At 32.5% G+C, this 23,771-nt stretch overlaps 3 protein-coding genes across 11 annotated transcripts in view; all 3 read right to left on the minus strand.

Annotated features, from left to right (window-relative positions):
* The window catches only part of LOC106687423 (methylthioribose transporter), a 34,185-nt gene extending 23,235 nt beyond the window's left edge, over positions 1-10,950 (minus strand). Inside the window, exons 1-7 of one of the 7 annotated variants that reach the window (XM_014431327.2) lie at positions 9,954-10,946; positions 5,989-6,217; positions 5,202-5,330; positions 3,212-3,376; positions 1,595-1,813; positions 1,031-1,161; positions 845-948 (exon numbers count right to left, since the gene is read on the minus strand). In XM_014431327.2, the coding sequence (XP_014286813.1) occupies positions 845-948; positions 1,031-1,161; positions 1,595-1,813; positions 3,212-3,376; positions 5,202-5,330; positions 5,989-6,217; positions 9,954-10,040 (1,064 nt within the window). In that variant the 5' untranslated portion in view covers positions 10,041-10,946. Of the gene's footprint in view, positions 1-844; positions 949-1,030; positions 1,162-1,594; positions 1,814-3,211; positions 3,377-5,201; positions 5,331-5,988; positions 6,218-6,425; positions 6,621-9,953 lie in introns of those variants that run through there. The other 6 variants (XM_014431307.2, XM_024362048.2, XM_014431311.2 and 3 more) reach the window with 6 other exon arrangements.
* An 86-nt stretch (positions 10,951-11,036) lies between these two features.
* Positions 11,037-19,256, minus strand: LOC106687460 (putative ankyrin repeat protein RF_0381). Of its 2 annotated transcripts, none has more exons than XM_014431363.2 (3): positions 19,156-19,256; positions 14,976-15,363; positions 11,037-13,284 (listed from the first exon to the last, which is right to left on the minus strand). In XM_014431363.2, exons 1-3 carry the CDS (start codon positions 19,239-19,241, stop codon positions 11,713-11,715), a joined length of 2,046 nt encoding a protein of 681 aa, XP_014286849.1. In that variant the 5' UTR covers positions 19,242-19,256; the 3' UTR covers positions 11,037-11,712. The 2 variants fall into 2 exon arrangements, with proteins under 2 accessions (XP_014286849.1, XP_014286854.1); XM_014431368.2 differs by having other exon boundaries at positions 14,976-15,457; positions 19,156-19,239.
* Positions 19,257-21,544: 2,288 nt separating this feature from the next.
* The window catches only part of LOC106687358 (facilitated trehalose transporter Tret1), a 30,034-nt gene continuing 27,807 nt past the window's right edge, over positions 21,545-23,771 (minus strand). For both annotated transcript variants that reach the window (XM_067048712.1, XM_014431210.3), the window contains exon 5: positions 21,545-22,544. In XM_067048712.1, the coding sequence (XP_066904813.1) occupies positions 22,017-22,544 (528 nt within the window). In that variant the 3' untranslated portion in view covers positions 21,545-22,016. The remainder of the gene's footprint in view (positions 22,545-23,771) is intronic.

Raw genomic sequence — 23,771 nt, forward strand, 5'->3', positions numbered from 1 at the left:
TTTCCTCCTTTGATAGGATCATATAGGTCTGTTTTCTTTTAAAGGGCTAGACAGAAAACTGCTGGTCTCTGTCTCATATTGATTGCTGGAATCTCCAGGTGAAATCAGAATCATTGAATGCTAGCTTCCTCAGAAACTTAGCTAATGGTACAGCATTTCTTACCATATTCCATCTGTTCATTCTTTTTTAATCACTTCCTAAAAATTAAAAAGTGATGGGTCTTCTACTTGATCTTTCCCTGAGTCAGCTTAAGAAAATTGATGTATCTGGATTTAGATTGAATTGTAGATAATACTTATGCAGCTATACCTCTTCTACATAAACATAGAATAAAATATATAAATACATTATTTATTGTATAAGTGAGGAGGACAATAAAATTGCTTGAGGGAGCATTGTCCCACCACCTTAAGGGAAATAGTCACCCTTTGTCAGGTCGATTAACAGCAAAGTATTGGAGGATCTAGCAATTGATCAGCCAGTAATTTATAAATGCAGATAAAGCGTTGTACCATGGGTAAAGTCAATTCTTTTGGAGTGATAAGAGCCTTAAAGGATGAATGTAAAAAAATACTAATCAATAAAAATTTTTTGTTTAAGCCCCATGTATTCGAGGGGTTGATGGAAAATTTAATAAGTATGGAATAAATTATTTTAATTTTCTCAATTATATCAATTTATTGGGAATCAGAAGATTTATATGGAGAATTTCTTTCATAGCAAATAAGAAGCTTCTTCTTAAGTTGCGTAAGCAAAACTGAAATTTTTCTGTCAATTGATTGAACCGACACACTTATTCATAATTTTTAGAAATTAAAAAAATTAATAAATTAGTCCACATACCCACCCCAGAAGCCAAACAAAGCTCCTATGTTACTGAGCCAAGATAATACTTTATATCCTTCACTTTCTAGAAAGGTAGAAAGAGGACATGGGTAAGTAGATTTCTGAAATAAAAATAAAGAAATAAAATAATAATTAATAAATCTTTGAATGTTTAATACTAAAAAATTTAAATAACACTTATACTTCTAAAATGGTGTTTTCAGACATGACATATAACAAAAGCAGGGTAAATAAGACATCTGTAATAACCACCATGACAATAACACTAATAATACTTTTTGGAATAGTTTTTGATGAATGTTTGGCTTCATCTCCTGTAGAAAAAAATGTTCATATATTTCTTTATTTTATAACACACTACATCTCTACCCAAAAGGGCTATATATATACAGATAAGAAGACCTTAATAAATAGGTATTGTCGATTGCGGTGAGAAGAGCCAAGAGCTATATATATATATATATATATATATATTTACTATATCTTCAAAATGTTTTTTTTAATAGAATAAAAATTCCATGACTGACTATAATTGATTTCTGCTCAATAAAAACCAGACATATTTAAAAAAATTAATAGATAATACTGGATTACTGGATAATCAAAATATATATGTATGTATTTACTTTAAAAAATATGGTGTTAATAGCCATCTTAACAGGTCAATAAAAAAAAAAATCATTTATTCCTACTTTTTGAACTTAATAAATAACTCAGTAAATAAATCTCAACCCTTATTTCACTTACCCAAAATAGCAATAGAATTGTAACCCATTAAACCATAAACAACAGTTTCTCCAATGTCTTCAAATACCATTCTTGGGCATTCATTTATTAAAATTCTAGGTCGCTGAACACGAAAGTCCATAATTAAACCAGAGATTATAGTAAATATTATAATCAAACTGATTGAGGTGACTACCATTATGAAAATCTTGAATGTATGAATTGACCATGATGCTATATCTGAGGAGAAGGAATACAAATATTATAAAATGTGTTTTACATAAGGAAGGACACCTAGGCAAGAAAATTTTGTAGGTAATACTGTATTCCTAATATATGTTTAAAAAATATATAAATTGCACACCAGTTAGATTTGCAAAACATTGCAATATACATCTATGTACTTGGACATTAATAAAGAATTATGTTTCTACATGTCAGGCATACATACATATTTCAAACTGCCATAATGTGATAAAACATTATTAAAAGAGGCTATTACATTTTAAAAAGCTTATAAACACCATTTAGAGAGGCCATTTAAAAAATCATTAAAAAAAGGGCAAATAGAGAACACTCTCCAGACCTTTCTTAAACCGGGAAATCAAATTAAAATTGGTGGACAATTTTAGATATAGTTTTGTCCTCAACAATGTCTAAGGAAGGAATTCCAAACTACAATTGTTGTTTTAATACTTTATTCAATGCTAATAAGTGATCTATGTTGAGGCCATTTATTACTCAATTAACTGTTATGCATACATAGTTTTGAACTAAATTAATAAATTATTCCCTCCCACTCAATTTAAATAGTAGTTAAGTGTGATTTCAACAATTTTTGTTTTTAAGAAGTTGGTAGGAGCAAGAGTAAACACAATAAATTTTAGGTTTATTTGTGTTAGTAATATAACCAAACTTATAAACTTATTATTTTCTCTTTTTTTTTTTTTATTTTTACTGAATTCACCAGTGATAGTCATCTGGCATTTGAAGGACACCCTGAAAGGCAAACTCTCTAATATGAGAACCCTTTGATGCCACAATGTATGGGCCCCATGTTGTCCTGCAGCTATACCATAGTTCTAGATATTGCATATTGTAGTAATGTACTACAAGTAGCATCAATATTACAGAATTAGTTCATTTTTGAGATAGACATTAAGGTAAATTTCGGAAAAAAATAACAATTGTTTAATTAACTTTTATAATAATGAAAATTATACCAACAATCGAAGATGTTAAAAAAAGAAAAAAAAGAAAAAGAAACTCATCATGATTACATTAGATTTAAGTAAAAAACAAATTTAGGAAGTCATGAGGGTTCAATGTCTTGGCAGAACTCAAGGCAAAAGCGAATTCTGCGACAACTGAGTCCGAAGTATCAAATTTGGCCCTTCTATCTATTCTTGCTTTGCTACATGTAAGTAACACACCTAAAATTCTTTTCCTAATTTAGAGTAAATAAATGTAGTGAACAACAAATAAAACAAAAGAATTAATTATAATAATAATATATTAGGTAAATTTGATGATTCAACACTAAACCTTATCTCTGCCTTGAAAATGTTTTAGTATTTTATATTACAACATAACTTATATACATTTTTATATTTGAAGTTTATTACAGTGGTTACTCACATGCTAATGAAAGTATGATGACAGGAACAATGAGATCCACATAACCTTTAACACAGACTACACCGAAACAGTGTTCCTTACCGATGCTGTAGTTAGTTCTTAACCAGCCTCCAAAAAAGAATTCATCAATAATAGAACTCGTGAAAGAACAATATGACAAAATTACTGTAACATAAGTATGTTGTGTTGTAATTCATCAACTAGCGATGGGTTTAAAATAATTTAAAAAAAAAAATGAACTACCCTAACGATTACATTAAATAAACTGTAAAGATAAAAAGTAACAATCAATAAAACAAAAATAAAGTGGTTGAGGCAGTAGGCCATGGCTATAAGGGGTGTTACATTCCAAAATCACCCGAACCAATTTTCATTTATTTAATTAACATCTTAGATATTAGACTATCGTGAAGTAAAGTAACAGGAGTTTTTATAAAAATAGTTTAATAACATATGATTACTTATGTGATAGCTACAAAAGGTTCGACTAATTAAGTGATGAATTATTCCAAGAGTATCAAGGATTTTAATCTCTGCTATACAAGGTAACACCTACAATCCAATTTCATTCATCCATGATGACCTCTAATCGCACATGGTTGAGTGTTTTGCTAATGAGGACATTAAGTATGTCAGGTCAACAAACAAAATGGAAGATATTTAACTGGTTAAATGTCATCTTTTGTATTAAAAAAATTGATTTTTTAATTCACACTAAATAGCCAAAATTACTTTCTAGCCAACCCTAAAATTAATTAATATTTGAGGTTTTGAGTGAATGGGGTTGTTCAAGCTGTCTGCTAACTCTAGGACCCTAGATCTGTTTACCTGAGGCAGACAATTTTTTTTCTATTACTTATTTATAGATATATACTTTATATAATTTAATTTATTTTATATTTCCTATTAACCTTAGGGTACCCTATTTTGATCAAAGGCACTTTGGCAGCCATATCCTTATCCATATCCACATTGGCGACTCCTAAGGTGAGTACAACTCCATTGGTTCCAGAAAAATATAATAAAGTGCATCTTACATGCATTTTATCTTCAATGTTGCGGGACTGGTGATTTCAGAGGTTAGACTAACTATCTAACAACTTTAATAGCCTCTAAGAGTTGTTTGCTGAGGCATCTTAACAATTAATTGTCCAAAGACCTTATGGTATACCCTATATATGGATATACCCTAGCCTTTTGCTTGTACTAGCTAAGAAATGAGCACTGCACTCTCTGTCCAACCACGCCTCTAGGAGGACCAAGGCTGTACAAGTCTCTCCAACAAGTTGTTAAGATGAGTATCCAGTAAGACAAGTAGTGCAGTTCTCACCTTCTGGCATAGGTATCTGAGTATAAAATCACATTCCTTGAACTAAACACTGCAATCTGTGATAGAAAGTAATGCAATATTGCAAGTATCAAGCAAGGTTTAATACATCTGAGGTGATTTTGATGTGAAAGGAGCTTGCATACCCCCTCCTCCTCTAGCTCCTTCTCTCCTCCTCACCATAACAAACCCCTTCTACCAGAAACAGTCTAAAATATAACATTTTTATTAATAAGTGTTGTTCTCATTTGTTTTTATTAATAAAAATTTCCTTCACTTTTTATTTTATAACATATAGTAAAGGAAGTACAGTTGAATGGGTGGAGAAAAGATAGAAGAGTAGGGGGTCAGCGGGTGAACATTTGCCACAGTGCATCAATCTCCTCTCTACACACAGCCAAACTCATCTTAGATATACAACACCAAATGATTATTTAATAAAAAAAAGAAAATGACAATTTCTAAGCACCACTTTATAATTTATTGGGTAAAGTACAGGTATATGCACCAAAGCCATTTTGGTATTCATTAATTAACCTTAATTTTTATTATTATTTTTACATCCAAAACTAGCAATTTATGTAAGGCAATCAAATAAAAGTGAAAAGATCCTCTAAAGTTATTGGTGAAGATTACATTTTTTAAAAAAATAGTATACTTTACTTGTAGAATAAGACAGAATTTTATTCCAACCAACCAAAAATGCTAAGAATTCTGAAATTGTATTGTAAGAATAGTGATAAGTTGATCCAGTACATGGTCCTAGTGCTGTTAGTTCAGCGAAACAAGAAGCTGTAATTTAAGATAAAATGGATGAGTCAGTCTGTTTAATAGTAAATAGATGAAAATATATTACAATTATTCTATGAAAATTGTTACGAAAAGATGCCTACAAATTATAAAAAAAAGTTTATAAAGTAGAAGCCTAAAAAAGGTTTTAAAGAAGTTGCTCTTTTAATACTAAACAAGATTTTTTTAGCCTAAGAAAGAAAACATATTGAAAAGTAGAACCTCTGACAAGACAGATTGAGCATTGCGCACTAATGCAAGTCCATAACTGTTACAATAAAATTATAATCATTCCGAACATATTAATGAATTTAGAAAATTGCACTAAGAAAAAAAACAAAGATATAGTGAGTAATATCTAGATTAAATTATTAAAAAAACTTTTATGTTAACATCATAATGATAAATCAGTAGTAGTAATAGTCTGTTCTGAATCTTAATGCAAACATGAAATACATAATTATTTAAAATAATTTAGTAACAATTTTGCAAACATAGCCAAGAGATGTTTATGTCAAAATCAAAGTATAGATAACTTTAATTATGTGTCATGATTTACATTGATTCATATGATGCTCTAATGAGCCAGTATCCCCATGAAAGATGATTTTAAACCAACCATTGCTATATATTGTAGTACTTAAAGAGGATATTTACTTACCTGTTATCAATGTGACAATACCATACACAATCCAACTGAATAACAACATGATTCCAACATTATTTATAATCATTGTAGGTATCAGCTTATAAATTCCAAAACCATGCAATGTGCAGAAACACACCATTGTAAATTCGATTCCTCGTAAGCCAATACTAAAGTCACTCTCATGATATGACAATGTTCCCAGTATTGTAGTCATCCGTATATAAATGTTGTTGAAGAAATCCTTAAAAATAACATTTATCAAATATCATTTTCACTTCCATATCAATGAAATTAATGATAACAGGAAAAATTGTGATCATAAAAATTTAGGAATCCGAATTTTCAAGGTAAATTGACGTTTTAAAGTCTCCCAAACCAAACAGCCTAGTTTTGTAAAGTGGTGTCGACAGTATTGCACCAAAGCGAAAATTTTCACAAACTTAAATTACCTACTTTATGTAGGTGTATGTCTGGCAGAGATGGGAAAAAATTATTTATAGTTGAAGCTAATAGCTAAAATTGCCTTATTCATGAATGAACCATTGATAAATAAATATCGTATTCATGCCATTTTAGCTATTAGTTTCAAGTATAACTAATTTTTGCCTCTTTAGGCTACAGCTAAAATGTAACCACTCCCTTTATTCAGCGGAAGTGCCACTACGTATAAATGATTTTACTCTTTTTTACCACTTCCTCGAATACCTGTTCTTGGGTATACTGATGATATGGTATTATTGGGCGAGGACAAGGAAACTATAAACTAAATACAACGACGTTGATAAACTCTAGTGAAGAACCAGATTACGAAATAAATACGGAAAAACAAAATATATGGTTAGCAGTAGAAACGGAAGTAATTTCGGTGAATTAGATATAGGAGGAAATGCATTTGCATTTAGGTTTTACGGTAACTAGAAAAACGAAATTAATGAGGAAATAAAAGCAAGATTAAAGGCAGGCTTGTTAGGTGTTTTTTTAAGCCCGATAGAACTTGAAATTGTAAAAAATAACACAAAAAATTAAATTGTAATCAAAAATTTTTTTTTATTCGAAAGATCAATACGTGACATTAACATTTGAAAATGATTTCGGGCATATGGGCACCGCGGCTGTTCTTGACGAAGCGCATTCTGGACGTCCAATTTTGGGCCACTTTTTCGAGCACTGCTGGCCGTATGTCACGAATAACACGAACAATGCTGGCCTCCAAGGCGTCAATTGTTGCTGGTTTATCAGCATAAACCAGTGACTTCACGTAGCCCCACAGGAAATAATCGAGAGGTGTCAAATCGCACGACCATATGCGTCAATTTTGCTTATTAACAAACCCGTTAAGCCAAAAATGCGCCTCATCGCTGAACACAATTTTACAGAATGCGCTTCGTCAAGAACAGCCGCGGTGCCCATATGCCCGAAATCATTTTCAAATGTTAATGTCACGTATTGATCTTTCGAATAAAAAAAAATTTTTGATTACAATTTAATTTTTTGTGTTATTTTTTACAATTTCAAGTTCTATCGGGCTTAAAAAAAGACCCTATACAATTCGAAATTGCTCGGCTCGTACTTTCTATCTAGAAACTTATTATTTTTTCCGATCCCTCTTAAACAGAATAAAAACAATAAATTAGTGGATGCTTTATTATGGAAAAAATAAATCATATTGAGTATTACCTTTTTCTACCTGTGGTATTTTAAGGTTGCCTTCAATACTTATTTGTTTATTGTGAATTGTCCATTCTGTATGGTCCTACTAGTAAAAAGAATCTGGAGGTGAGGGTCCTCCTTATGTTGATTTACGATCTAGAAACTTAAGTTCGAATTTACAAAACTTATCCTTCCCACTGTTCTTTATGGATGCGGAAGGTGACCTCTTACACTAAGGGAAAGACAGCATCTTAATGTTTTAGAAAATAAATTATTATGTAAAATATCCGTACCGATGAAGGGTTAATTAACAGGAGAATTTAGAAGGCTACACAACTCTGAATTAAGGGAACTGCACCTGGTAAGTATAATTCATGTTACAGCATTGCGGCGAATAATATGGGCGTATAAGGTCGTGAGAATTAGTGACGACCGGATCCCTATAATAATAATAAACACTAAACCGATAGGTAAACGTCCGAAAGGTAGGCCGAAGCGTAAATGAGAATCCTAATGTGAGTAACCCAAATCAACTACATCAGTCGCGTTAAGACTGATTAAGACTGCTTTGGGTTTGGATAGGTGATACTGGATGGATGTATGCAGAGATCGATTGGTGATATCGGCATCGAACTTTTGGGTTCGCTTATTATTATTACTACATTCTCGAAATCAGCTTTTTGAATAAACTCGTTAATTCAATGTACAATTAAGTGGCCGTTAATATTTGATAGCTCTTCTTAAATCTTCAAATGTGGACGGCTTCCGTCTTAAGGCGATCTTTAAGGGGCATGTTCTCTCTTTCGGGCTCTGAGGTGTTTGGCTAAATCCACTATTGCACAGTGGGAAGAAATTCAGGAGTGCAAAAGAAAACAAAGAGTGAAGTTTTTTCCCGGCACTAATAAGACGTATACGAATGTATCCTTCATTTAAATTCATCGATGGTGGATTCCAAACCTTAATATTTGTTTTCACAAACGAATACAGAGTTTAAAAAGAAGATTAGATATTGAGATAATGTCATCAGTTACTCTGGAGTACAAGGGTAAAAATTAATTTAAAATTTTAAATATAGATAATCTTGAGGTGTCTTGAGCACTTCTTAGACCATTAAAAAATTTCATTGAGACAAGTTAATGACGAATCTACCATTTTTTATCTATACAATCAGAAAAACCTTTAAAAAATAAAGTTAATCAGAAATATAAAAATATTCTTAAATTTTACCCCTTCCTGGCCATTTTTTTTTTGCATATAGAGGGGTTTATTCAACGAGTTATCATCCTATTCTAACTAGAGTGAGAAGATCAAATTTTCATTCTGTGGGACCGCTACAGAATAAAAATAGATTCTCCCTTGTCGGAATCGAACCGGCGCCTCTGCACTAGCTAAGGTAGCCGCTTAACCCTCTCTCTAGATAGTTAAGGCGGCTACCTCCAGACCTCCTTAATAAAAGCGGGCTGTAAATACTACTCACCTAATGATCACTGCATTCCGAAAACTACCACGCTTGTGAAGTTAAAATTATTAATGGTGGTCCCCCTTATGCTGTAGATGAGCAATAAGATTGAATTTCTCAAAATGTACTGGCTTTTAAAACAATGATTTCTTAATGGTGATTAGAAAGGAACTCCCAATTTGTTTAACATAAAAGGTAGTGACCATAAGTAAAAATTCTTAAACTTTATACTCTGGAAACTACTAAAAAAGGTTAGAGATCCAACAAATGAAACCAAATGTTTTCTGCTTTCTACTTGTGTGTGCTGATCATCTTTCAGCAATTTAAAATTGTCTGGCACAAAAAAATGTTTTTTTTTCTGTTAATAATTGGTATGTTCCATCTAAAATTCAAATAACGTTTTATACCAATACATTTGCTTGTAAAATCTGAAGCTCAGCTTAGTGACAGGACAAGGGAATGACAAAACTTGCATTATATATATTTTATAACTAGACACGAATTTGATTAAAACCTCAAAGTAGGCAGGAAATGCTGACTCCAAGGAAAATAATAACAACAGTAATAATATCATTATAGTAGAATGACCTTGTAAAATATAAAATATAAATTATATGTATGAATAATTGACCATATGTCAAATAATGAAGATGGTCAGGATTGTGGTCAAAAAAGAACAAAAATAGTTAACAACTATTTTTGTCCTTTTTTAACTGCAACCCCTACCATCTTCTTCATTATATAAAATATAAATGTTTATAATTTCCAATAGCCCCACCATGATCTCTCTGTATGATGTAAATATTTTTAATACTATAGTAATGATTAGGGCATAATTTTGAGATGAGTCTTGAAAAATTATCCTCACCAAAAAAGGATGTGAAGCCCAGACATTTCCTCTTTTTGAAGAGATTGGTTGAAGGACATTTTGCCTCATTAAGTTTGAAGTAGACATTACTACCTCTACTCAGATGGATGTAGATTATTTATTAGGTAACATATGATTACAGATGTTTCCACAGCTGGAATAGAGACTAAATAAATATAAACATAGAAACATATGATTTATGAAGAAATATGTATGCATTATCTATATATTTAAATTTTTCACAATTCATGGAAATAACCATAGAAATAGTTAGTGGATTAAATAACTTTTAGAATCCAAAAATATTTCATATAAAGTAGTCTTCTTCTTTTTCTGTACACTTTTCCTCTGTAAGCAAATTCCAGAATGCAATAATCCACAGTATTGGAAAGATCTACTCTCATAAAACATTTTTATGTGACCTGAAAATCATTTTATCAATACAGATGTCTATTAGCACTCAAATTAAAGTTAATTTAATGTGATATCAAGTATTTTATGATGTTTATCTTTATAGGAGTAGATTTCATGATATTTGCCAAAATAAATTAACACGCTATTGATTAATATTTATTCAGACAAATTTATTGATTAATGAAAAACTATAATCTTAGGAATCATTAGACATAAAGATATCTATTAGCACTCAAATTAAAGTTATTTTAATATGCTATAAAGTAATTTGTGACTAGATATGATGATATGAAGAGTCTTATTTCATGCTTGTTCCCTGCTGGTCGCCACCTGGTCAAGAATATATAACATAATCAATTAGAGTCAGATCTAAGACTACCACCTCGACAATGGAATGAAGTGATTTTTGACAAATAAGTAAAATGTTTTATTTCAAGTTTGTATAAATGTTTTTAGTCTTTAAAAAAAAAAAAAAAACTGGAAATATACTATTTATTTACCAAAATTCTCAGTATTTTTTAGGATTATAAACTAAATACCAACCTAGTAGTTCTAAAAAAATTATTTATATTGAACTGAAAAATCAATAAATCAAATTATATAAATGGTTTAATAAGGAATACTTAAATATAATTACAAAGATAAAGGAAAAATAATAAACAAAACCTATAAATTTTATATATTTTTACTGGTTCACTCTGACATTTCAGAAAAATTAATTAAATAAAAAATCACTAATATATAATGAACAATGAGTTGTTGGGATAAAAAAAGAATAAATCAAACAATTTAATTTTTTTTTTTAAATCGACTAATAATAAATAACCCTATCCTTCCTATGGGACAGAAGGTAACATATTTCATTAAATATATTGGTGGGTTTTTGGTGAAGTTTATGTACATATTGAAAATCGGGTGCCTTCCACTATAGACAACGGCTTCTTTCATGTACTTTGTATACGATGGATCAGTGCACGTCAACATACTGAAAGGTCCTTGAATCTGAGCGTTCTAAGATTAAGAAAGTAATGAAATGAAATTAAAAGAAATTTTATTCTATATAAATGAATGAATCAATGAGATAAAGTATATTTCATAAAAATGGTTAAATACCAACAAATGAAAATGTCATGGAATAACCCCATACATAATACCCTCTTTTCGGCTCCGCTTAAGTCAAATGTTATTTGACTTTACCTTTGAGTGGCGGTAAAGAGTAGACTGGGGAGGGGTAGAAGATTTGTATTGGGGAAGTTAGTGTAAACATAATAATCTAATACAAGTTACTGTAAGATATTTTGAGCAAAAACCTCAACCACGTGGAACGAAGGTGACATGTTTGATATCATTCAATGCCACCTTTTGATATCAAGTAACTTGCAATTGCTCTGTGTCCCTCGGTTCTAGCATAGTACAAAGCTGTCCGTCCTAAATTAGATCTGTCATTAGGAGCTGCACCCCTGTCACAGAGGAGTTTGACCACATCCAAAAAACCATTAACAGTTGCAGACATTAGTGGAGTCCAACCAGCTGCCTTTGCTCGTGGGTCTGCTCCACGATCCAACAGCACAGATACCACGCGAGCGTGTCCCCCATCTGCTGCTATATGTAGGGCAGTCCAATCACTTGGACCTTTCATATCCACCGCTACCCCGGAGTTAAGCAGCATTGACACAATCCTGGCACGTCCACTACGGGCAACATGGTGTAATAATCCTTGGCCACTGTTGTCCCTAAGGGTCAAGTCTGCTCCACGATCCACTAACTGCTGCAAAACGGCCAAATTACAACTTGTTGCAGCAATAAATACAGGTGTATTCCCTTCATTGTCTTTTACGTTTATTGAGGCACCAGCTTCCAACAGAGCAATCACAGAGTCCATGCAGCCTGCTTGAGCGGCGTAGTGTAGCGATGTCCAACCATCTTCATCTTTTATCATCGGAATAGCACCATTATCCAATAAGAAACGAACGACTCTAGGATTTGAATTTCTGGAAGCAATCATTAAAGCAGTTTTTCCTTCATAAGTTTGTCTGTCTATTGCAGCGCCTTGTTGAACTAGTGCTCTTACCAGTTCTAGAGCTCCTCTGGCTGATGCACAATACAGTGCTGTTTCACCCTCTTCTGTCTTAATATTTATGTCTGCCCCCATTTCGAAAAGTATTTTAATAATCGAAGACTCAGAAGTGAGATGTATAGGTGCAAGACCATCATAATTTTTAATGTTAGTAGATAGATTTTTATCTCTAATTGCTTTGAGAAGTTCAGCATTACCTGACTGAGCTAAAAAGTGCAGTATAGTGTCACCATTTTCGGAATGGAATTTAGGTACAGTTCTCCCTTTTAGAAATGTTTTCACCATATCAAGGTTTTGTGATTCCAAAGCCGTCATAAAAAGATAGTTTTTTCCTTCTGGAGCAATATTTATATCGGCACCTTGTTCCAGTAATATCTCTACGCCCTGGACATTACCAACCTTGACAGCTTGAAATAATGCGGTCTCGCCTAGGTAATTCGTTTCGTTTATTTCGAGCCCTCCATCTAGTAGGGCCTTCAGTGTTTCATTCCAAAATTTAGTAGCCGCAAGGTGGAGGTAGGTATCTCCTCTGACCAAACGCTTTACAAGAGTAGCACCAGCCAGTAATAAAGTCTTGACTGATGAGGCGTTGTTAGCACTTATAGCTTCCTCCAGAGGAGTAACATTAGTGGAGCTCACAACTTCCAGATTTGCCTTCAAGAACCCAAGGGCAGCGATAGAGGCACAGTTACCAGCCCTTGCTGCTAAATGGAGGAGGCTGTCCCCTGATTCAGTCAAACCATTTATGTCTCCACCTTCAGTAGCCAAGGCAATGATATCACTAGGACTGTTGTTAGCAACTGCATTCTCAAGTTGAACAGCCAAAACAGCACAGTATTCCTAAAAAAAAAAAAATGCACTTTTAAAAAATATTAAAATTAATTAAGGACTTGGGCTGCCTCAATATTGATTGAAAAAAATCATCATCTTCCTTTAACTATGTATTAATCTATTAAATTTCTTCAAATTAAAAGATTAACGATTCATATTGTATCTTATCATTTAGAACAGTGGTTCCTAACTCATAGTAGACATCAGCCCACTAAGCCAAAATTTTAATCATCCGTGGACCACTCCCACTCAAAACTCGGGATGAAGATCGTGACGGGACCCCCTTCTGGAAAATATTTAATAATTATGTTGCTTACCTTGCTTTCATGCAATCTTTTAATTTCATGCTGCATTCTAAAGCAATTTAATAATTTATGTACCAGTTAAAAGTTTTAATACGTCTGCACAAAATATAACTGATTAAATTTTTAGAAATTAAAATTAACGATATAGACGGAACTGGGAAAAACAATTAATCAGTGGGTTCAGATATATCAAATTTCATGTCGTAGTGGGTGTGGCCAACTCCAGGGGCCACTTTTATGGGCAGCAAAATTTCACAATAAATAATATCTTAAAATTTTGAACCATTTCATTTCATGAATTTTTTATTTGTGATCTGTATAATACACCAGAAATATAATATGAAAGGAATATGGTCCGGGTGCGGTCAAAAAAACTCAAATAGTAGAATATACTATTTTATTGAGCCAACGTTTCGCCCCACGTTGCAGGGCTTTGTCAGGGCTATTTTGACGGCAGTCAAAACAAAAATGATTTGTAAAATAGCCCTGACGAAGCCCTGCAACGTGGGGCGAAACGTTGGCTCAATAAAATAGTATATTATACTATTTGAGTTTTTTTGACCGCACCCGGACCATATTCCTTTCATCTTTACACACGGTCAATCAATATCTTCCAGAAATATAATAGTTCTTGCCAAATAGTTCTTTAGAATTACTGTATATTTTAGTCTTTTAAATTGAAATACCTAAGTAAGGTGATGTAAAAACATTCTTCCAATCCAGGCATCTGACACTCATGCTACGCCACTGCTTCTCTCAGAGGAAGTTATTTGGCAATGCTCCAGGGGGAGGGGGCCCTCTTCTACTGGGGTCACGTGACATGATTTCATTGGCCAGCAAATTTTGGTAAAACAACTCGGAATCCCTCTTTGAAACTTATCTTTTATTCCATATTATGTGATCGATTTAAACATTAAAAAAGTTGATAATAGGTAAAGGCAAAGTCAATATCCGTAGTTAAGATAGCATATTTGTACTCTTGTTACTGATATTCATAACTGAAATATTTGAAAATAAACAGAACAACCTAGGCATTAGGAAGTTGTTGGAAATATTGGATTCATAGGTATTGTTATCAAGTTAATAAATTCTTGGTATTGATATTTTTTTCGCTGAACAATAAGGTAGTTTTAGTTATTAAATCATGGTTTTACTGTATAATCAGAGATTTTAAATAAAATATGTTTTGTACACGCAAAGTAACAAATTTTTGCTTGGACCCTTGAGGTGCTTGGGCCTTAATATTGGTATGAATCCAATATCTTGAGGTCTGGAGCCTCATACAAACGTTTTATAAAAATCTAGAAGATATATTTTGGATCCTCTCTTTGTAAATTACCAATTTATATATTAAAATATTAAATATATATTATTTGAAATAAATTGAACAAGTACCTCAGATGGGGATGTAACCTGGACGCCATTAATTTTATATTTGGCAGCAAGAGTGGACATGATTCCCATCACATGGGGAGGCAACTTTATTAAGCCAGTAACCACCAGCTCATCAAGAAGAACCATTGCCTTCACCAAGTCTTGTCTGGGGAAAACAAAGTCCTCTGTCAACCAAACTTTGAGATATTTGGACCGGAGTTGTTGGACTCGTTGACAGAAACTGGCCAGCAAGATGCAATACATGACATCTCCTGTAACTAATGAGTTGAGGAGTGCCAATAGTAGGCACTGAGGACTGCTTAATTCCATAGATGCGATGTTGATTGGCTTATAGATGGAAGCTGCAGCACCATAGCTAGCTCCAGACCACAGCTTTTTGAAAGTGATGCTGCAACAAAAAGAGACGATGCCTTCCAGTGTTTGCTCTCTGTTGTTGATAGATGCCATCTCTTGAGGTCGACAAGAGAAATTAATAATGGTTCCTATGTGATCAGGAAAATATAAAAAAGAAAATTAATCAAGTAGCTAGACGAATTTGACAAAATTTATTCAATAATTAAATATTATTTATAATAAATATTTGGCATGTTAAAAGCGAGTGATTGTAAAAAAAAAAATAGGAGGTAAAAATATCATTTTTCATGTTCACAATATGTAATCGATGAGTCACATTTTTGTTTATTGACTATGTTCACCTTTCTGATTCACTAACGAAAGTTAACAATTTTTTTTGTTTTGAATCAAACGTTTCAATTTCTATTTGTGAAACCTGGATGGATCGTCCCTTGATTGACCATAATTTTCTTTTGATCTTTGGCTGGTGAGGTTGGACCCATCAGAGCCTTTTAAAACATTTATAAATCAATAATCATTAGCCGGAATGGTTTACCTATTATTGACATATCCTGTCTATGGACATGACTCTAATTGTGCAATAGTGCTGGTGAAATAGATTTTTGGGCGAAACTGATTTCCAAATATTTGGGGCTAGAAATTGTTTTTTGTTGTTGTTACCTTATTGACAGTAAACGTTTTTGAAAACCTCTGATTTTTATTTTATCTTTTAAATAATTTATTAAATACTGTGTAGTATCAACTAGGATAAAATTTCATGCTTAAAACATTATGCTACTGATTTTAAAGCTCAATATCTTACAAGCTATCAACCTATGTTAAAAATTAATAACAGTTTTTTTAGTGTAAATTTGCTAAAATTTGAGCTCTATTAGAGCTTTTTTCTTTCAATAGTTCCTGAGATGCAGTGTTTCTATTTTTTTGTCTCCAAATTAGCCAGATTTTTTGAATTTGTTTGGTAAATATCATAGAAAATGCTATTATGCTGCATATAGACAAAGTCATTAGAAACTACTTAATAGTACATTTATTTAGCTTCGATTTGAACGGTAATTGATATATGTGCGTCTGGTATGCCCTAAGATATTTGTCATTACAAATCCATAAAACGTTGATTTTTCTGTTATTTGCAAAACAAAAAAAAAAAATGGTTTTTGAAAAACATTAAATATTAGATCCTTGAACTAACTTATTGAATTAATTCCTCCTTCATGTTAATTTCATAGCATAGATTTATCTCATATAGTTATTTTGTTTCAGAGGGATCAGAATAAAAAAAAAAAAGTTCCAGTTATAGTTCGTGCGTGCACATTACGAGCTACAACTGGAAACAGTGCAACAACACATCACATGAAGACATATTAAGTTCTTCAATAACCTTCCCGCTTCCTTTAATCTTTTATTCTGTACACTCACTCTTTCCCCTCTTCTTGTGGATGGAAGGGTAGAAAGGGCCCCATCAACCCCGTTAACATTACACTTTAATCTCTCCTCAAGTCCCTTCTTCTCTCTTTCTCTCTCTCCATTTTATTTTAATATTTATTTTCTCCTCTTTATTTTTTTAAATTTTTATGTAATTTAATTTAGTTTCTATTATTTGTTTATATTTGCCAGCCATCTCTCGGAGGTCTCTCACCAGCTATTAAAATGGAGTTTCCACAGAACAACCATCCTAACAACAGTTAAGTATCTCATTTAGACCTCCTAATACCCACAGTAGAAAAACGTACTCAAAAACGTAAAGCGATCAAGGTTAGTCATGGACATAGACAGAGGGGAGCAAGGGGAAGCCAAGGCTCACCCCTAGATTATTGGGACCCAAGGAAAAAAAAAAAAGAAAGAAAATAGTGAACATATTTGATAAATTATTTCTTTCTGGAAATATGCTATAATTAGTAAGGTAACATTGTGAGTTTCCATCTTCACAGGTCACAAGATCTCACTCACACCTTTGAAGAGACAAGATGGATTTATATTGATTCTTCAGTAATAAAAGGCAAGATTCAATTTGCGCAATTATTCATCGTATACTTACCTCTAAAAATAATGAGGGGAACAAATAAAAAAGAACCTTTTTTAGATTCCATTCTTCTCATTGTAACTTACAGTTTGCCAATTTAATAATCTCAGAATATTTGTTGAAAATGAATTAAAGAAGGCAACCATCGTAGAAGAGATGGTTAATATTTTTGCCAGCAATCCCAGAAGGCTGTTGCGCTTATAGCACAGCTCTTCATCAGCTTTTATATTTTTGTATTTATTGTGTGGATTGTATCTATTTATGAACAATAATTAGGTTTATGCTCGGTTTTCAATAATTTATTGTGATAATAGCTAATAAAAATTTAAAAAGTAATGAATGAAGTCTGAAGTTATGAAGTAGCAATTAAATGGTTGAGGTATTCCTTGGAATGTGAAATTATACCTCTTTCTTTAACCCAATGTTTCCAAATGGAATATATGTATGTATGTGTGTAATGAGCTGAGGTCTGCTCCCCCCTTGGCGAAATCCTGCCTACGCCCAAGAGCTTAGTATTATTTTTTTATAAATGGACTTAAACTAGAAATCAATCTACGTAGGGTCAAGTAGTAGTCCTTAATAAAAGAAAATATTCCCTACTTCAAATGCTTTACTTTCCTGAATAGAGAATCAATCGATTACAAGTGAAAAATTTCCTATGAATAATTTGAGAGTACGATTCTTTCAGAGTTGAATCTTTGATTTGATTCCAGTTGTGGTTACTGGATAATGATAATGAAGATTTGCACAAAAAAAAAATCATGATGGTGATAGACTTTATGAAAAGTTGCATCTCAAAGTCTGCATAGTAGCCAACACAAAACTAAGGTGTAAAATATCCATCACAATTTGAAACAGTTTCTGTTTTTTTTATTAATTCAGTGAAAAGGAGGCAGTTTCCAAAGAATGAAAGGCTTGGGGATAGGTCAAAATTTATTAATCAATCAATTAATAGTTTTTATTGTTTTGCATTGTATTCTGACCACCGCCTGGATCATGCAATCCTTAAATTTTATATGATCAACTAACTTCCAATATTATTTAGTATATCTATTCAGTTTATTTTTTCGGCCTTTTTATTATGTTTATATTTATACATGCAATATAAGTAATGTGCTGAACTAAGAAGTACAATAGTAAAAAAAATTAATATATTAAGTACATTAACATTTTTCATTTATCCAGTATACTGATTCATCAGAATCAAAAACAGGAACATAGACTAAATATTATAAACCAACAAGCTTATGGTATAAAATATTATATAAAAAAAATTTATATTCATAAACGTACTGTGGATTTTTGTAAAATAAATATAAAATTTAGACAAAGTAATAAAATATAGTTGGGTCTTGAACTATTTGGGTTCTGTTATAATTGCCACAATTTAATTTATTTATTTCTAGCTTCTATACCTACCCTAAACTGAATTGTGGCGTAAAACAAAATTAATAAAATGATTTAATATTCATAAATTTACAATATTTAGCACTTATAGAACCTAGTAAATAATTTTAAAAAGGAAAACAGATATGTAATCTTTATATACAAAATGATAATATGTACAGACAAGAATTAACAGCTATGCTATCCTAAAGGTGGGGTAGAATAAACTTCAAAACACAAATATAAGAAAGTAGAGAATAAAGAAGACAGAGGTGGAAAAATGCTAAATTAAGTCAAATTGATAAGAACACTTCTCAGAAAAAGAAGAAAAATTATTCATTACATTCTACACAACAAAGTTTTTCAATTTAATTTATAATGTATTCATGGGATAAATTTATATTTCATTACTATACTTACAACAGTAGAAGTAAATAGAAGGGAAACATTATCTTGTTTGAGTTGCTTATAGCAGCAGAAATAAATGCACCAACAGGAAAAAACATAATTTATTTTCAAGGCCAAAAATGCTATCAACATTTCACATTTTATCTCTTGAGAGATGGTACTCTGGAGATTAGATCTAATTGTGTAGTGTGCAATTTAAGAACTTTAATGGGGAAACACAATTTTTAGTAAATGCAACATAAGTCTTTAAATTATTATGAAATATATTATTCATGTTTATACAATTTGTAAAATTTTAAAGGAAATATAAATTTTTGTGTGATTTCAAGGTTTTTCTGTAAATGAAAAATCATTTTAAAAATAGCTTTTCTCCAAAAAATATTTAACTGAATTTGATTCCAAATTCTAAGATTATTTTTATTATTACAAGAAGATTAAAAAGTTCAATAAAAATCAAAATTTGACCATTTTTGCAAAAATATGTAGAAAGATACTTAGGTAGGTATTAAATATATGAAAATTATTTTCATTTAATATAAGAGTTCGCAAACATTGTAGGTCAAAAAATGGTATCTGCAATATTTTCTAATTTCCTCGGTATTTTGAAGTGGTTTGTATTGTCTTTGTATTTTCAAAAAGACCTACCTGAATACATGATACCCCTAATTGAAAATATAAAACAAAAAATGACATATATCAAAATTAGAAATAATTTGATATATTTAATCTAAAACTAACATTAAAGCACAATTCTTTTGTGAAATCAGGGAAGTTTTTATTTTAAAAAAAGGCAAAGAGTGTGTGTTGCATAAGCAGAGGCCAACTGCCGACTGAGGCAAACAGAAATTTTGAATTATTCCAGTTTGGCATTAGATATACGATATGCTGTGGTAATACATCCCTATGGTACATTCCTAAAGTTATTGAATCTGTTTTTTAAATTTTGTTTACCATATTTTAATTTATGCTTGTAACATGAATAACAATAATATTCCTTATTTATTTCTGGGAAAATTCTCTTTACAATAACATAAGAGACATTGAAAATAGGTTCTAGCACCTTAGAGTAAAATATAGAAATTTAAAAATGAAATAATAAAAGGGATGTGATATGGGATTGGAGAGTTTGGGATACAATTAATGGGTTATTATTAACTGCGAGTACACATGTGTCATCGGCATACGTGGTGAGGATAGTGTTAGGATTGGTTGGAATGTCAGCTGTATAGACGGTGACCAAGGATACTACCTTGAGGAAAACCAGCGGACTGAGAAAAGAGGGATGAATAGGAACCATTGTAGTTTACTTGGAATAATCTATCGATGAGAAAGGAACGAATGATGAGAAAATATGTAAGAGGTAGGAATTTACGGAGTTTGTAAAGCTGTCCCGGGTGCCAGACTCGATCAAAAACATTTTAAAAAGTGAAATAAAAATATTGATTTGAAATATCTTAAAGTTTATATTTTAAAAATATATTTTTTATTGCTTAGGGCAAAGGAATCTTGGGTAAAATTTGATGATCGGACCGAGGATATCTCATTCTCTGTAGGTGTTGGATGTATTTCGTTACTTTACCTGTAAGTGCAGTACATGTCTCCCAATTCCGGAATGTCTGATACGTTTCCTTGGACTAGAGTTAACTAAAAGTTTCATATGATAAGACAGTGTTTTATATCCGTCATGATTGGGCTACGCAACGCCATCAGAATGCTAACTGTTTAACTTACATATCTATGGCATATTTTTTTGACTGAACAGATTACATATATGATTGATATCACCCTCTGCCATATTGCTTATAAAGGGACTATTATGCTTAGGCCACCACTATGCGCTGTTATTTTAAAACCTTAACAGTTTTTAGAGAAAAAAAAATATTGTTTTTAATGGACCATTGTACCTACCATGGTCCATTAAAAATGAAATTTTTTTCTAAGTAAATTTTTTAAAAACATTTATGTTCTTCCTATTGTGATTTTGAATTTGATTGCTACCTTGGTATTTGGTTAATAGATAAAGAGATATAGAAAATGATTTAATTCAATATTAATTCAAAAATTATTTTTATTTAATATATCGCACTAGTGACACAACTCAAAAATCGGTGTTTTTGAGTTATGACTATGAAAGAAATTGGTAAATATATCTTTATGAATCATCAAAACTGTATCAACCTAGCTTCAGAGCTTGTCCGCCAGAAGGCACTTGCTGCCTTAATGCTATTCCCCCTCAATAGGCAAGTGTGTCACATTGTCAGTTGTCTTGAATTTTGAGTTGTGTCACTTTAGAAATACTAGTGCGATATGATGTCTTAATATATGTATATCGTTATACCAAAACCAGTTAATGCACTTTTTTTTGTTCATGGTTACATAAATAGGAAAATAAAAACTATAGTTTTTAAATTAAAATACTTTTATTTGTTATGATCTGGAGGAAACTGGTCCTTTTCAGCAAAGCATTGGATCTCCTGTGAGGCCCAGCTAGAGTAGAGCATTATTTCTCTGTATATCAGCCATGGATTGACTTAATTCAGAAGACCCTCTAAGGGCACAGACCGTCTCAAGTTGGGTCCTGGGAAGAAGGGAAACTATAAGAGAGAAATGTTTCTCTCTAATAAAAGGCAAAGCATCTAAATCCTTGGATAATAGATGATTAGCCTTATCCATTGCTGATTTACCACTTGTGTTGTGTTGCACAGGATGGCAGTCAAGAGTCTGTGGTCTGTCATAACTTTTCTTACAAGTTTCTGTTGTTTGCTTCAACCTACACAATTTTTAATTATTTCATCCAACACAGCAACATACATTTTCATCAACTTTTACTTGATGAAATGTTATTGCTAACTAATAATAATATGAATTGAAATTCAAGACGCGCTGATTACTGATTTGGCCGTCTCTGGGAGAAGATAACCCACCGCAGCGCCGATGAGACAGACGACAGTGTAGAGAAAGAAGTTGTACTGTATACCAAGGGTCTCGTTGATGTTGATGAAGATCTTAACGCATATAAATCCACAAACGTTTGTGGTGAACTGAAAGAGTCCATTGGCGAAGGCACGTAGGCTGGTTGGAAACAACTCTGAAGGGAGGGTCATCGTGCTGGGATTGATACCGACTGAGGCGATGAAGCAGAAGCCAAACAATCCAATGTAGAGGAGTATCTTCTCTCCACATATAAAGTGGGCAGCAAGGAGTGAGGTGCAGACAGCTGCACCAATCTGTGAAAACACCAGGAGTGGCCTCCGTCCAATAGGATCGGACAGGAATGATACAAAGAAGGAAGACACGATGAATACTATACTCATCTCTACGGCCACCCACTGACCCATGAACTCAACTGCATACACGGAAATAGCTGCTCCTCCATTTAATGTGGCAACACAACTGATAACCTGCAAAGATTAAAAAATTAATGTTTATTAATGGCTCCAAAATGATGCTTTTAAGCGAAAACTTTTAAATTAATTTAAAAGGATTTAAGACATATAAATTATGCTTTGAATGAATACTTAACATTATAAATTGGTTCTAGAATTATAGTCAGTAATAACAAATGGCAACGTTTGCCAACATGTGACGTCCATACCTTAGAAACGGCTGTTCTAAATTAATTAATTTAAACTCTCCGACTGAAGCTGCAAATATATAAGGCTATTATTCGTCAGATGCTCCTCTATGGTGCACCTGTACTGCGGCACCTCTTCAAAACAATACCACAAAAACTCCAGAGCTACCAGAACTCCATCCTTCGGCGGATCGGGTTTCTGCAGAGGGCCAGGAACAGTGCCATCCACCAAGAACTCCAGCTTCCCTCTGTTCTGGAGTTCATAGGCCGACGGCGCAAGTTCTTTGATGGGCTGAAGGCCTGTGCAAACCCACTTTTCCAGGAGATAGCCACTCCAACAAGACCTAGGAGCCTTCTAGTAGGAGGTGGCAAGGCACTGTTCCCTTGGTCGACGTGCTTGCCGAGGGAAGGGGTTTAGTCACTGTCTAAACCCAATGATTCATCACTAGAAGAGAGGTCTCTTCCCACTCGTGACAATGCAGACGGCAAGTAAGCGCCAAAGTGCTCTCCTACACACAGCGGGTCCCAGAACCTACCTTAAAATGTCCTTCAGGCAAAGAAAGGACATTTGTTTACTTTGTATTGTGTATATCTTATGTATATATATATGATGTTTAAAATAATAAAATTGATAGGAGGGTAAGAAAAAAAAATTAATTTAATTGCATGTTTAAGTCTTTATCTTCCTTTCTGTTTTTCAAACTCAAGCTATGAATGCAAGAAGGTAAAAAAGGGTTGGAGTTGGATCATTGGATGAAATGATAGATAGAGAAGAACAGGACGTCTTAAGCGGTTGTAAGGATTAGGAGAGAAAACAAAAGAGTATTTAGCGTTAGAGATCGGAAAGAGGTCATCAAGGATAGAGAGAAAGATGGGCTAATGGACATGACGATCTGTTACAACATGGTTACTTAATGTGTGAGGATCGAGATTGGATGTAATGAGTTGAGGTTGGAATTAACCAATTCATGTTTTGGATATAACTTTTGTGGTAATTAACTTGTAACTATACCTACATCAAGTTAGATATGATTAACAGACACTAGATGGATAT

Source organism: Halyomorpha halys, unplaced genomic scaffold (genome assembly GCF_000696795.3).
Source record: "Halyomorpha halys isolate HHAL.00 unplaced genomic scaffold, Hhal_1.1 Scaffold38.1, whole genome shotgun sequence".
Lineage (NCBI taxonomy): Eukaryota > Metazoa > Arthropoda > Insecta > Hemiptera > Pentatomidae > Halyomorpha > Halyomorpha halys.